This window comes from Emydura macquarii, unplaced genomic scaffold (genome assembly GCF_026122565.2).
Source record: "Emydura macquarii macquarii isolate MOO-44397 ecotype Brisbane River unplaced genomic scaffold, CSIRO-AGI_Emac_v2 contig_1876, whole genome shotgun sequence".
NCBI classification, from domain to species: Eukaryota; Metazoa; Chordata; order Testudines; family Chelidae; genus Emydura; species Emydura macquarii.
In genome coordinates, this window is record NW_027132013.1 from 27,177,375 (window position 1) to 27,192,131 (window position 14,757).

A 14,757-nucleotide genomic window follows, 5' to 3' on the forward strand; every position below is an offset into this window, starting at 1 on the left:
TTCAACTATTTACTTAATTTCTATTGTCAGCTCAATTAGAATTAAACTATTTAGATTTTTGAAGCCCTTTGGGTAGGATTCATGTTTGCATTTGTGTCTTGTACAGAGATGAACATACCATGAACGTTTTACAAACAACAGAGGCTATAGTACACTTATATTTATTCTTTACATGCTCATTTTGTTCATCAGCCCCCAGTGCAGCAAACCAATTAAGAACATTGATTATGGTTAAGCATGTGAGCAGTCACACTGAAATCAATGGTATTATTCGTATGCTTAAAGTTAAGCATGTGCTTAAGTGATCTGCTGAATCGTGTCCCTGTTTTCCTTACACAGTCATACCCTTATTTACATGTTTTTTTGAAACAGTTTTCTACTTATGTGATGTTATCTTATGCTGGTAATGTATATGTTATATTTTCAAAAATGAAATTAAAGGTTATAATATGGATTTATATAAAATGTAAACAGACTTTTTTCAGAGAGAACTTGTTCTTCTTGTAATAGTTCTAACAGGACATTAAAAAAATAGACGCATATTACATGATAAGACTACCAAAGGGTGATTAGCTGCAAAGATAGATAACCAGCATCTCTCATTGGGTCTGGTCTCACCCCACTGACTGGTCAATGAAAAAATTTCCGCTGGCTTCAGTGATACAGATTCAGGCTTTTTGAGTTGGCATCCATAAGCTGCTGAGCATGTGACATTGCCACTCTGTGACACACACCATCCAGGAGAAAATATATTCAAGGCTTCTCACTGATCCAGGTCTTCAGGAAATAGTGAACTGGAGATTCATACCAGCAAGTCAAATAAACTTTTGGAGATTAATGTCTAATGTCTTTTATATGAGAAACGTACACCAAATTTGATGGTGGCCCAGAAATTCTACTGTATACAGACAGGCATCTTATCAGTTCTACAAGTAAGTATGTAATAAAATACAATAAAAGCAAAATTTAAAGAAAACGTGAGAAGCAACTGCTAAAGCAAGATTGCACAAAGATCTACAAAATAAAGGGATCAGACTGCGATATTCATGTATTTAGCATGGTCATGGCCCATTTTCAATTTCCTGTCACAAAGCACTTGTTTTGCTTAAACAAAGAGAAAAAAACCTTTCAGAGAGATCTCAATCAAATTAGGTTTCATTAACATGAAACAAAAGGTTTCAAATACCCCACCTAGTGCCTCTGGGCTGGATACAAAAAGGCTTGAATTCCCAAGTCTCTCCAACCAGATTCTTGGGGAAATGGAGGGAGGTTGTTTCTGACAGCATTCTTTCCTCAGAGACTGCCCTCTCTTTATATGCTCATTCTTTATTTAACAGTGCAGCCCACCTGCCTTTGTTATAGGGAATCAGCTTTCTAAGGGATTCAGGTGCTGTCTTTCAAGTTTGCTGAGCCATGCAAGGAACTTCCCTGGGTTCTATCTTCACCTAGAGCTCTGTCGTCTCAGTGATTAGGCTGATGCCACCTCAACTCACTTTATCAGGGAAGCTGGGATAGAATGCTTCAGAACCATAAGGACTTTCCTTTGGGGTCTGAAAGGATTTGTACTGCCTGTCAAACTTATTTTTTTTATTTTGGTCATCCCTTTAAACACATTTTAGTTATAATTACTATTTGCAATGATAAGACATCTGCACTGACTGCAGATAGTATCTATGGTAGACAGTTGTTTTAAGGGGTAACTAATTAGGCTTCAGCAAACAAAACCATACTAGCCACTTCTAATCCCAGTTCCTTATCACCCACTATAATCTTCCATATATGAACGCTCCATTCCCTTGTAATAACAGTTTTATCCCAGCTTCCCCAATCTTTTAAAAATGATTTTATTTCCAAGAACACCCCACCAAGACATGATATAAAATTTATAAAGACTGTTTCATGAGAGTGTATTTACAGCACCTAGAGTACCAGGTCTCTGATCTTAGATGAGGCCTCTAGAAGCTGCTACAATATCAATAAAAATAGTAACACTAATAAGCTAAGCGTGGAAAGTTTCTTTTTAAATAGTACAATTTTAGGGTCCATTCTCTGTGAATAACAAGGTGAATTGGTTGACTTCTGTGGTTTTAAGCAGTTTTGCCTTACTTGGCTAGACTGTGATATGCTGCGGAGCTTTTCATTTTCTCGTTGCTGTACCATTGCTTCTCCATCCTTGGTCCTTTCTAGACTCCATCCCATGGCTAGCATGGTTTTAAGAGACTCTCTGGCAGGCCAACGATAAATTTCCTTTTCCTTTAAAGAAAAATAAATAAGTGGCTAATTATGTAGTGTTTCACAAGCAACTAGCAAAACCTTATGGAGAAATATTCTGCCTTCAATTAACCCAGCAAGCTCAATTAAAATCAATATGTATTGCATAGCTATAACTGAGGATAAGATTTGGCTCTTTGTTTCAAATAGTTTTGGAAATAGTCATATTGCTTACTTCTTTCCCTTGGGAGACTTATTCCTAGGACATGTCAAAATGCATTAGAAACTAAGCACAGCAGACTTTGAAGTAACAGACAATGGAATTTATATTTTGCAGCTGCTTGCAACTGATTTACTGGTCTTTCTGACCAATTAGGAAAATTTATAGTACTGTACACTTCCAACACAAAATGTCCACAAGCCTAGGGTGCTATCATTGCAATAAAAGCTATACAAGGTGCACATGTCAGTTTGAGTCCCTCTTCCACCAACTTTTGAGTTACAGATACTATCAATGCAATACATAATGGTCTATTATCCCCTTAATGCAAATACAAACACCACTAAATTTTATTGGCAGGAAATGTATCTTGCTCTGTTTATAAGAAATAAAAGTGTTTTGTACCTGAAATGTTATGGTATAAAGAAAATTTGAATATTTCATTATTGTAAGACTTCTCAAATTATTGCTACTACTTTATTCCAACTCTAGAAGTAGCTTCCATATATAAATAACTACACAATGTAGCATGTTTATAAAGTAAATATATTGTGTAAGAAGTGATTAAAAAATCCTCCACTCAAATAAGATAAATGGTCTCAGAATAACAAATATTAAAATACCTTAATAATAATGAAAATAATAATAATGCCTCAAGAGTTCTATGGTACATTTTGTCCAAGGATCTCAAAATGCTTTACACACCTCAGCTAATTAAGTCTTCCGCACCTGTGTGATTGTAGCAGTCCCCAACTCTTGAATGGGAAAAGTGAGATAAAGAAGGGGAAGGCAAGTGATTTGTCCAAAATGAGACAGGCAGTCACTAGAAGGGCATGTAATAGAAACCAAGAGTCCTGACTCAGTCTACTGCCCTACCACTAGAAGACTCCACTCTTAGTCAAGAAACTCACAGAAACAATTCACTTACATACGACGTTAGAAATTGTTTACTGCATAGGTGTTTCCCCTTACACCCGCCACACCTTTAGCAGAGTAGTGAACTGCCCTGGCTGAGGAGAGATCTCTATTCAAAGATCTTCAATCATACCTTTATCTCAGCCACAGGAGTTACTGCCAAGGGATAAAAAGTGTTCTCTTCTTCACAAAGGGCTGAGAGCATTACATCCACAATACTCCCAGCATCAGTTGCTCCACAGGGCAAGAGAGAGAGACTGGGAATCAAATCCAGACTCCTTGCATTAACTAAGCAAATGGCTGAGCTAATCTACAACTCTTGTCATTAACTGAAATACAATATGATTTGGCTTTCCCCATCTCTTCTCTCTATTTCATGTGCTCATTAAAAAGGATTAATTAAAATTGTACTAGAACCATGCTGTTTTATGTTAGAATGAAGTTTAAATTTAAGCTTCCCTCCATTACCTTTTCCGTTAATGTTTTGAAAGGCCTTATTAATGGATGTGTCTTCATGTTTTCATCCAGTGAAACACCATATTTCCATCCACTATTACTCTGAAAACATAAAATATACTTTACTTAAACATTCTTTTTCTGATATGAATAATGTAAATGAACAATCACAAATGAAGTCATAATTTTAATATGTGACATACACTACAGCACATCTACCTAAGCCGCAGTTGTGCATTACACCTGAAAAATGTCTCTACCCCGGGATTCCAAACACACTGTCCCTTCTATAGTTTGCAGGTTTACCTGCTAAAACAGACTCCAGATATTTTCCTTGTGTCATGGCTGGTTATTTTGACCACAAAGTAGTTTTTATTCTTGATTATTGTTCTCCATTTATCCCTAAGACTTTTATGATGTATATCTGTTTTAATTCTGCTTCCCTCTCTTGCTGCTTATTTATAAATAAACAGATAACAATGAAAGAAATGTTCAGATAATTTCTTCAGATTTTCCACTGACTAAATATAAAATAGCACAGATTTTGATGCTCTCTTTTATGGGCTCAGAATAAAAACTATTATCAAAGTTTGTGTGACTCTTCTCATACATTAAAAAAGATAGAGCTATATTCCTTTAGTAGAATGTTCAAATGAAACTATAGTGGTTTCATTCCTGCTACTTATTCTAGATTTTTCTAAGTTCAGTCTAGTGTCTTTGTATTTCAGAATGGAAATTAACTAGCATTTAAATGGGTGATTTCATTTCAGATTTGTTCACTATCATGAGGCTATTTGGTACCAGCACTATTTGGAATAACTGGTGGAGAACTAGTTGAAATTCTAATAGTTAAAAGGAAGCCAGAGATGGACAGAGTTAGATGAACAGAAACTGAAGCAAGCACTAACAGAAATACTGTGAAGATTGGCACAAAGTTGATAAAGTTTAACCCCATTTTACCTCCCCTAAATTATCAAGCTTTATTTTTTCAATTCTCCTATGATGTAGAAAAAATTCAGTCTAAAAATAAAGTGTTAAACAACATCAGAGTATTAAAATCTCAGCTGGGCTATCAACCAACAAATATAGAAATCTTGACTACATTTAGTGTAGATGTCGGGTCACTTACTCCATCCCCTCTGCATGCAAGCATCATTCACTGGAGTTAACAAAGTACTATTTCAACTTAGAAACCCTCAGCATGAGTGCAGGCTTTTGTAGGCTTCAATCGTCTCAAGAGTGGCAGGCATGTGAAAAAGGACTAAGATAGTAGACCTGAATTTCAGATTTACAAGATTTCTCACTGCCTCTTTAAACAACTTGTATTTCCCAATTAAGAAGACCTCTAAACTATAACAGACATGGGCCCACATCAGTCCTTTCTACCACCCACCTATTTTCCAAATGAGCAGAGCTGTCTCACTTCTTTGTAACACTTTTACATCTAATCTAATGCATCCTACACCTATAAATCCCTGTCATCAGAACTACAATCCCCTTTTTATCCAGAAGCATTCAGTTGCAAGTCTCTGAACACAGATGCTATCCACTTAGTTAAACTGAATGATGCCACACACAAGGTTGACAAACTCCACTCCACACAACAAGAAAGAGAAAGCTGTCTGAGAAGAAGACATCTTAGTTCAGATTCGTAGACAGATTCATTGAGACCGCACCTTGCCCTCACCCAACATATCAGGAGGTGGGAGGGATGTTGTCTCAGGAAACAAGCTGCCTCCTCTACTCCTTAGGCACCCAACAGGTGAAACACCTGCAGTTGGCTGATATGGAAGTCCCAGTCTAATGGGCCAAAGAAGGTATATCAGATAAGCACCACTTTTAGGCAGGAAAAACAGGTTCCCTGAACCCAAGGTTGAATTAATATGCGGGGACTGGGAAAAGAGAGAAATGGTGTAGAAAAGACAAGACCTTCTGACCCCCCTCCCCCCCCCCACACACACACACGTTGCAGGGCAACACAAGGAGAAGAGAAGGGCAGAGAGTGTGGAGGAAAAGTTTTTGCATTTTAGTTCAAGTTAGATGATTGTTTCTTTATCTGTGGTAGATGTGAGTGAGTTTCTAGTAGAGGGGCAGAGTCTGTCAGTGAGAGTGGTTATTGTGATTTGTGGCTGTTAAGGAAAATTAAAGAAGGAAAACTTGTCATTTCCTTTCTTTTAAGCGCTTTTGTCCTTATTCAATCTTAACCAGAATTTAATTTATTTAATGAAGTTTTTGTTTGTGTATATGTATGTGTGTGTGGCCAGACTTGTTTAAAAAAATCTGTTTTTCCAATTTCTTTCTTTGCCAGGATAAGAGGTTTGAAATTCTTACTAGAAAACAAAGAGCTGAACTTGTTACTCATCTCCTATAATATTAACATTTTTAACATTAACAACTTTAACATAATTTCATGGAAAATCCAAGATCCTGATTAAGCTTTATTTTTGCCCAAATTAACATTAAAAAAGACAGTGGAATCTGAAATCTCAGATGACGGCTTCAGGAAATCCATGAGAGGTATTTGCATACATTTCATGCCACAATTGCAGCCCCTTGTAAATTCCACTCTTGCCAAGCACTGAAATAGCAGCTAGCACAATGATGGGGCACACATGGAGAACTGTGAGGGAACCAACACATAAGAGACCTTTTACACATATCTAGGGAGGAAAAAGGGGCCTAACTATGCTTTTTAAAACAATCAAGGAGATTGAGCTTCCCAGGTCCACTCAGACTTCAAAGCTATTGCAATAGAACCTGCTTCACCTTAGAGCTTTCAGCCAGCATAAAATAAATATAAACATCAAAGCTAACTGCAACTATGTGCAACTGGCATTTCTGTTTAAAGGACAATGCTTTGCGCCCCACTCCCACTTCAGGAAAGTGCTGCTCTGGTATTATGCACACACTATGAATGGCAAGTCTGTCACTTAGATTTAAAAAATTGGATAGATTTCCAGTATTCAAACCTCAATGTTCTTTAATTTTCCTTTTCTGACAATTGTCAGTTCTACAATAATCCCTACCTTGTCACAGGCCCATTTGTCATGTGAATGTTCCGCATACTTGCTGACAACATACTCCAATTTTTCAGGAAGAATAAGGCTATATACAAAGAAAGTGTGGTCATTTAACCATGATTTACTCCAACCAGACATATGAATAAAAGGCAGTAAGAGACACCAATAGTTAAAATGTTTCATCTCAAGAGGTAAACAAGAAATCATACTTTGTAATTACTTTTCCGTTTACAAGGAATAACACAAACCAAAATGAGTGTGATAGTGACATTACTGAGTTTCTTCAAATGCATGAACACTGGAGCATTTAAGAACTGTAGTCATAGGAAATACAACTACTAAGCCATGACCTAAGGATTTTTATTTTATTCTTTGTGGTTGTTAGTACATATACTATTATGATGAATGTTTTGATGTGTTCCACAAAGAGGAAAAAAATGTCCATTTTCAATCACCCAGTTCAGTTGCTGCATAAAAATTATTAGAAACGTGTATTTTTGAGAATGCAACTGCATTACTAGGAACACCAAATCTCTCTGTGAAATCATTATATATATCATCTGATTTACTTTGACGTCTGATACTGTTATAATTACACAGGATAAATTCACACACTTAGTGAAGATTTTGTCATAACTTGGCAATAGGCTAATAGTAACATTGATCTGTAAGATTTTGGTAGCCTTGAGCCATCTCTCATCTGTAAGCACAGTTCATCCCTCTAAAACATGAGAGAAACAAAAGACTATATAACCAGAGTATTTGGATTTGGCCTTCATACTCACCTAAGGCTAGATTTATAAAGAGGATTTTGGCATTGCAACGCCTAAATCCTAGGTGCCCTGCTGCCCAGTGGAATTCATAGCCCTGAGTTAAGTGCCAAGGCTCTCTATCACTGTATGGGGAGAGTTAGGCACCTAAGAAGGAGACTTACAGAAGCCAGCAGGCTAAATGGGGAGCAGCCTAAGTTAGCAAGGAGTAAAATGTGAGGAAAGGGGAAGGGCTTAGGGGCCAGATTCACAAAGGGGTTTAGGCATCTAACTACAATGAATCTGAGGAAGGGCAGCCCTTTTTTAAGAAAAATCACAGAGAGACAGACACCCACCTCCCCCCACCCAATCATAGCCAATAGTCCAGTGTTAAGACACCCACCTGGGATTTGGAAGACCTGTTTTTCAAAACCCCATTCTGTCTGATTTGCAGCAGGGACTTGAACCCACGTTTCCACCCACCTAGGAGAGAGCCCTAACCACCAGTATTCTAGGGTAGGGGGTCTCACAATCTCACTTGTTGAAGCCGTTCCTCTTTATTAATTAAACAGTCATTAGATCTGAGCATGAGAGAGAAAGGAAAAAGTGAGAGATTGATTATACAACATGGTGGTTAGGGCCCTTACCTGGGATGTGGGATGAGCTTCAAGTCTCTGCTCCAAGAAATATTTAAGTCTTTATACAAAGTGGAACATCTTGAGATGAGCCGTTAAGAGATATCCACTCTAGAACAGCCAATAGCCTGAGGGTCAGGACACTCCGCTGGAAGATGGGCAACCTCCATTCAAGTCCCTATTCCAACTCAGGCAGAGTGGGAATTCAAACTTGGCTCTCCCATATCCCAGGTGAGCGCCCTAACCACTGAGATATAGAGTCAATCTCTCTCTCTGACTTTAACCCAATGAATATTTAATTGTTTATACAAAGTGGAACAGCTTCAACCCAGCCCAGAGTAGCCTATAGTTGGTGGTTAGGGCACTCTGTCAGAATACCAGCCAGCCCTCAAAATTCTCACCCCCAGCTGTCTTCGGTGAAGGTTAGGCATGCTCAGAGCACACATACCAGATTTGGCCCTGCAACTGAGATGGGGGATGAACACTTACTTCTAAGAATCCTGCTGAGGCTGAGGTGTGAGCTAGGGGTCCAAGCAGCTCCATGGTAGGAGGACTTAGGCAGTTTTGCACATGCCCACTGGCAGAAACCCAGGTGCTTATGGAATTTAGGCACCCGCAGGGTTGCACAGCAGCTGAGCAATGGTTTTGTGAATGTTGGTGGCATTTAAATTTTGGCTTTGATACCTAAAGAGGCAGTTAGGCAGGTACATCCCTTTGTGAATCTAGCCCCTACTTCATAGGTTTATTGTGAGACTTATTTAGTGTTTAAAGAGCACTTTTGAGCATGGAAAGTGCTACATAAATGCTAAATGTAAGCTGTAGAGGAGGCATTTTTGGTGCCTGGCAGGAGGGAGCAAGGCTCCCCACATTAGTTATGAAGAGCACTGGTAACATTTAAAAAGTCAGCTGCCAGTCAATTCTCTTCAACAAAAGGAAAAGAAAGCTGTTCGCAATAAGTGGCACAAGAGACATTTGAAAAACCTTTATGGTTATCATGACTCACTTGACTGTGTTGATAGGTTTTGGATCAAAGTTTCCCTCTGGATCCACTGATGCCTGCTTTTTCAAAGTTACTCTAATTCTGGTGTCTAAATAATCTGGAGGTAAAGCCCCAGCTATAGCACTTAGACAAGGCAAGGCCATTCGGAAGAGCTCTGGATCATACTTCTGCAGGAGAGATAGGAACTGGTTGGAAAGTTCAATAGAAAAACATGCAAAATGTTAGTGAAAGCAAGACAGCCATATGGAGCAGAACTAGAAGATGCAGTCAAACAATGAAGAATATTTTAAAGACAAGCGCATAGCAGAAACTCATGCCAGCATAAAGGTGTATACTCCTATGCAGAAACTGATGCATTTTAAAGGCTCTATTCAAACTAAATGTTGAATGTTACACATGCACAAGCCTTAAGTTGTCCATGGAAACTAAAAGACCTACAAACATACATCAAAGATTTTCAGACTTTGTCAGCCTGTTCAGATAAAACTTGACTATCCACAAAAATTAGTTTTAAGCTTTATAGAACTTCCAAAACCTATAGTAAATGCATAATATTTTGTCACCTCTTCTCCTTCACTCCCCCTAAATACTGTTCTGCTTAAATCACATGGGTCAAAAGAAATTTACTTCCTCAATAGTAGAGGCAGTTCATAAATTTTCAAACTTGTACCAGCTGGAGCTGAATTAGCACATTCTCTCTTCTAACCTAAATTAAAGAGAGAGAGAGCACTTCATGATTTCCATATAAGAAACTAACCTGATATGATGCACATTGAGTGTCTTTTAGCTACCTATTCTAAGGCAGTGTGGACTAGTAAATAGAGCACTGGATTGGAACTCAGAAAATCTTGGTTCTACTCCCAGCTCTGCCATTAGCCTGCTTGGTGGCCCTGAGCAAATCACTTCACAGCTCTGTGTCTCAGTTTCATCAGCTATACAATGGGGATAATGATACTGACCTCCTTTGTAAAGTTCTTTGAGATCTACCAATGAAAAGCACCATGAAAGAGCTAGGTATTATTAATAGTAACCTTTTGTTCAGACAACCTGGGCATGGCTCCTATTTAAAAGTTGGTCACCTTCTTGCCATTAGGGCATAGGCATTCAATGAAGATGGAATTTAGGTAAAACTTATATTTAGGAAAATTTAGGAATTTATATGTAAAACTTCTGCAGTGGAAGGCCTTCCACTGTGTCAGTAATGAAAAACAATGGCGCTATATATTGCTATAAACTTGAATGATTACCCCTGTTGACATTTGATTGATAAAATAAGTTGAGAGCTATTCTGAGGTTCATGGAGAATTTTGGCTGTCAATATGACATGACTGTATTGCAGATGGCACCTTAAAAAACCTATGAGCTGAGATGTTAAAAAAAGATTTTCCCATGCGTGCTCTGCCTAATTGTATGTGGTATACTGGAAAATTGACTGTGACCTGGCACCTATCTAAGTAAATTATACCATCAAAGTAGTTGGAGACCATCAACATTTAAAACCTATAAATGCCTGTTTTTTACAGAGAAGAATGAAGGAAGACACTGTATTCTAGAAATTTTAGAGAAATCTCCCATATCTGCACTGCTACTAATGACAGTAATGTGGGAGCACTACCACAGATTGGCCACCAATGTTTGTATTACCATGTCATCTAGACTTAGTTGAAACAAGGTTAAGAAGACATAGTGATGAAGGTGCTGGCAGCTGGTCTACATTCGGCTCTTCTGACATTGCTACCATTGGTGGAGCTGCACTGATGGTAGTGCAATGGTGGGAAATATAATTAAAAGCAAGAGTGTGAACAAGGCCTTAGAGTCTAGTATACTGAGTCTACTGTTATCTGAGCATACTAATTTACACAGCATAATGGAGCGCTGAGCAAATAATTGACAGACATTTCAATGCTAGAATCCGCTGGATTACCAACTTCGAGATGTCTTCACTGGACACTGAGACGTATCAGGATATCGCAGCACTACCACAGAACAAGACTATTGCAGAGCACAGGTAGCATGATTACTTTGGATTCCAATTTGTCAAACTTTGTGGTCAACACCAAAACCTGGATTATTATGAATCCAGCACAGCCCAAATATTATGCCCTCAGTGTGGGTGGTCCTCTTCATATCAGGGAGATACCATTTCTTATTCTACCCTAATCATAGGTGGAGGAGGCTGAGTGCCAAAGCCCTGAACCCATGCTTTGAAAATGTAATGCAGAAAAATGTTTGCATCCCAGAATGGGGCTTTGTGGTACCTGAGTCAGGCAAGGTACAGCAAAACTACACAAACATATTTTTTTGTCTGGAAAGATAGGGATAATAATACAAGTTTACCATGGGTTTAGTTGTTTATGTCAGTGCTTTATGCAGATTCAATTACTTCCTGTTAAATCATATACACATTTTGACGGGTGCATCCTGATATGTAAACTTGTGAGCCCTCATGTGTGCAATGGACTCTGTCCCCCCTTCACAATAAAATGCCATTCTATACTAAATAAATTATAACATCATGTATGCATCTTCCAGAGGTAGCTTTATTGTAAAATGTCAATATTTGTAAAAGTTTATAATAAATAATAAAAATAATAATAATAGGAGGATGAAGAGATCAATTTGTGACTGTGAGAAATTTACCCAAATGCAGGGTTATTGCTATTCTAAGCTAAAATGTCCCTAGGCCTATGTTTGTCTGAATAGAGCCCTTTGTGATTAAGCATTCATTTTAGAGGGGGGTGATCAAGCATTCAATTGTGTATTAATCTGGTTACAAGCATTCATTGTCAATATCTACTGTATTAAGTGAAAGCAGAGTTAAAACAAGCACTTTTTGTAGTTTGCACAACCAACTGTTATAGTTATGCTATCATGGCTATTACAATCTTTAATGTGAATTATCATCATTACCTTATGAGAGAGGGAATCAAAAATTCCCCAGAAAAGTTTCTCGGTCAAATGTAACTCTTCTTCTGCTGCAATTCCATAACTCCCCAGTCCAGAAGGCAAGCAGTAATATTTCCAGCATTGCTCATAATGATTTGTTAGAAGCTATGTAGATTAAAGGAAAATACAGTTTTGTATAACCTGTCAACATTTCTTATGAATACTATAACAAACTGGTTAGTGAGGAGTTGAACCACTGCCACCTACTAGAAAGAATGGGAACTTCTTAGGTATGTGGTACAGGCACTTTACTGCTAGAGTCTGATGACGATTCTCCTTTTTGCTAAAGCATTTGGGGTTTGTTCTTTTGAAACAGAAGTAGCTGAGTTCTATTCTGGCAGTTGCTGTAAAGTTCTGAATAGTTATGGTGAGCAGCACAGTGACAAATAGTTTCTAGATGGTCACAGCTTTGTTACAGTGCATAGAAATTAGCCCAAATAATAAAATATAAAATGGGGTTAATTAAATAAAAGTTCAGAGGGAAAATTAAGGAAGTATATAAGGGTGGATTTTGGCAAAGGGGTCTTTTTCTCATCTAAATACATATGGATCTGACTTCTGGTTATTTAGAAATTCTTAGATAAGTTCAACAACTGCAAGCAAAACAGATTAGGTGATCTCAATTTAATCCAAAGCAGACATCAGAAAACATGGCAAAACCAGCCACAATGTATAATTTTCCATGATTAGCCATTTCTGATCAACTGTTGAACAGTTCATGGAATATTTTGGTCTGAAAGTATGTAATGCACTGTCTAGTGGGCTAGCATGCATGATTAGTGTGGCCTTCTACAAGATGGGCTATATCTGAACCTGATCTCAAACACTTCCTAATAGGGCTGGTCAAAACCCAGAAATTCCATTCCATGGGAAATTCTGAAAATAAAAAAAAAAAAAAAAAAAAATTAAATATTCCATGTCTGAACAAAACCTTAAAAATGTCAAATGTTTCTACAGAGTGGGAATTCTGAAATTTCATTTAGAAAAAAAATCAAAACAATGTTTAGTTTTGATTTTTCTAAACAAAACTGATGAAGCTCCCTGAGCTGCCCAGAAACCTGCAGACCTGCCTTCTGGGTTCTCTGGTTTCCAATAGAAGATTTCACAAAATTGACATGGTCCTGTGGAGCATGTTGGTTTAATTTAATTGGCATTTTCTGACAGAAAAATGCTCCTTTGGAAAATTTGTTATCAGCTCTACTTACTAGTTTTGTGATTGTTTCACACTCTAGTGGTGGGGGAGAAAGGAGGCTATTAAGGCACGCAATTCTAGATAGCTCAAAAATTCTCCTTCAAGTCAAAGAGTTTTTTTCTACAGCTACATTTTGAGTCTTATTCTCTATATCACATGCATGCACTTTAACCAACAAACACATTGTCAGTGTATGTATTCTATGCAGACTCATTAAAAATTATGTAGGGGAAGCTGGAGTAATGCCTAGATTTAAACTACTACTTTCAATATCACACTTATGTGAGCAATGGAAAAAGGTGATGTTCCTGAGCAAAGTCACTAAACGAACATATGCTATATTGTTTTCACAAGGGAAACATTGACAATGTGCTTGTCTGTTATATTTAATAAAATTTTATCACAATAGGAATAATTTCACCTAATTTCTTTTAATGCTGTTACTACCCCTCCCTCCACCCCTCTCCCCTCAAAACATTGGTGATGACAGATTGTTCTGGAGTATATTTTCTGTTGCATGGACATGTAATAATTAGAGCAATATTTACCCTGAGTGGCATTTTACAGTATTCATTAAGTAAGGGCACATCAAAAACTAGTCGTCGTAATAGCTGCTGTAGCATAGAAGGACGTAAATGGCTGTAATTTAAAAAGAAATTAACCATTTAATAATATACATATATTTCAATGAAATTGCAAACCAATTACAATACCCGTTGGAATTCAAGTTACTCAGTGAAGGTGCTCAGTAAAACAAGGGATCTCACTGTGTCTGGTCCATGCATGGGAGGATATAATGTGGAAAGATATACTACTCCCACCCTCCCTCTCTTGTGCACTGTGCATGGTCTGACCATAATCTAGCACAAAGGACAGAGCTGGATTTTTCAGAGTTCTTCTAGGGGGTGTAACTGGCTACAGTGGAAAAGCTAAACTAAATGAATAGAATACTGTTCTAAGAGTGAGGTCTGAGACTACAGGGATATGAAATAGTATTTCAGTGAATGTGGTGGAAGCCCTGTGGATTGAAACTGCTCTGGGGAATGTATTTGAATTATAGGAAACAAACCTGAACTGGAAGTGAGATTGACTAGATGATCTAACATATCTTTTCCATCTTTAATTTCAATGGACCAAATCCTAGAAATCAATTCACAGCCTGAGGAAACAGGCTGTTAGCTCTGGAAAATGTACATTAAAAATCACAGGTGTGAGAAGCAAACTTCTTAGCCCCTAAATGTAAGTACATAATGCATAGACAATCTGCTACTGAAAGTCATGAGGAAAAGAAATGCAGCCTGCCGATTCTCACCCCTCCTCAGCACAGCACGGACCAATTGCTAACACTAAATTATGCACATAACTCCCCCTTCCATATTCCAATACGGAGATCAGAGCTGGTTAAAAAATAGG

At 37.8% G+C, this 14,757-nt stretch overlaps 1 protein-coding gene across 3 annotated transcripts in view; it reads right to left on the reverse strand.

The window, feature by feature from the left end:
• RYR3 (ryanodine receptor 3) overlaps positions 1-14,757 on the reverse strand; it is a 477,864-nt gene that overhangs the window by 158,373 nt on the left and 304,734 nt on the right. For all 3 annotated transcript variants that reach the window (XM_067558027.1, XM_067558029.1, XM_067558028.1), the window contains 6 exons: positions 13,893-13,983; positions 12,117-12,257; positions 9,210-9,373; positions 6,829-6,907; positions 3,815-3,904; positions 2,107-2,253 (listed from right to left, as the gene is read on the reverse strand). In XM_067558027.1, coding sequence (XP_067414128.1) covers positions 2,107-2,253; positions 3,815-3,904; positions 6,829-6,907; positions 9,210-9,373; positions 12,117-12,257; positions 13,893-13,983 — 712 coding nt within the window. The remainder of the gene's footprint in view (positions 1-2,106; positions 2,254-3,814; positions 3,905-6,828; positions 6,908-9,209; positions 9,374-12,116; positions 12,258-13,892; positions 13,984-14,757) is intronic.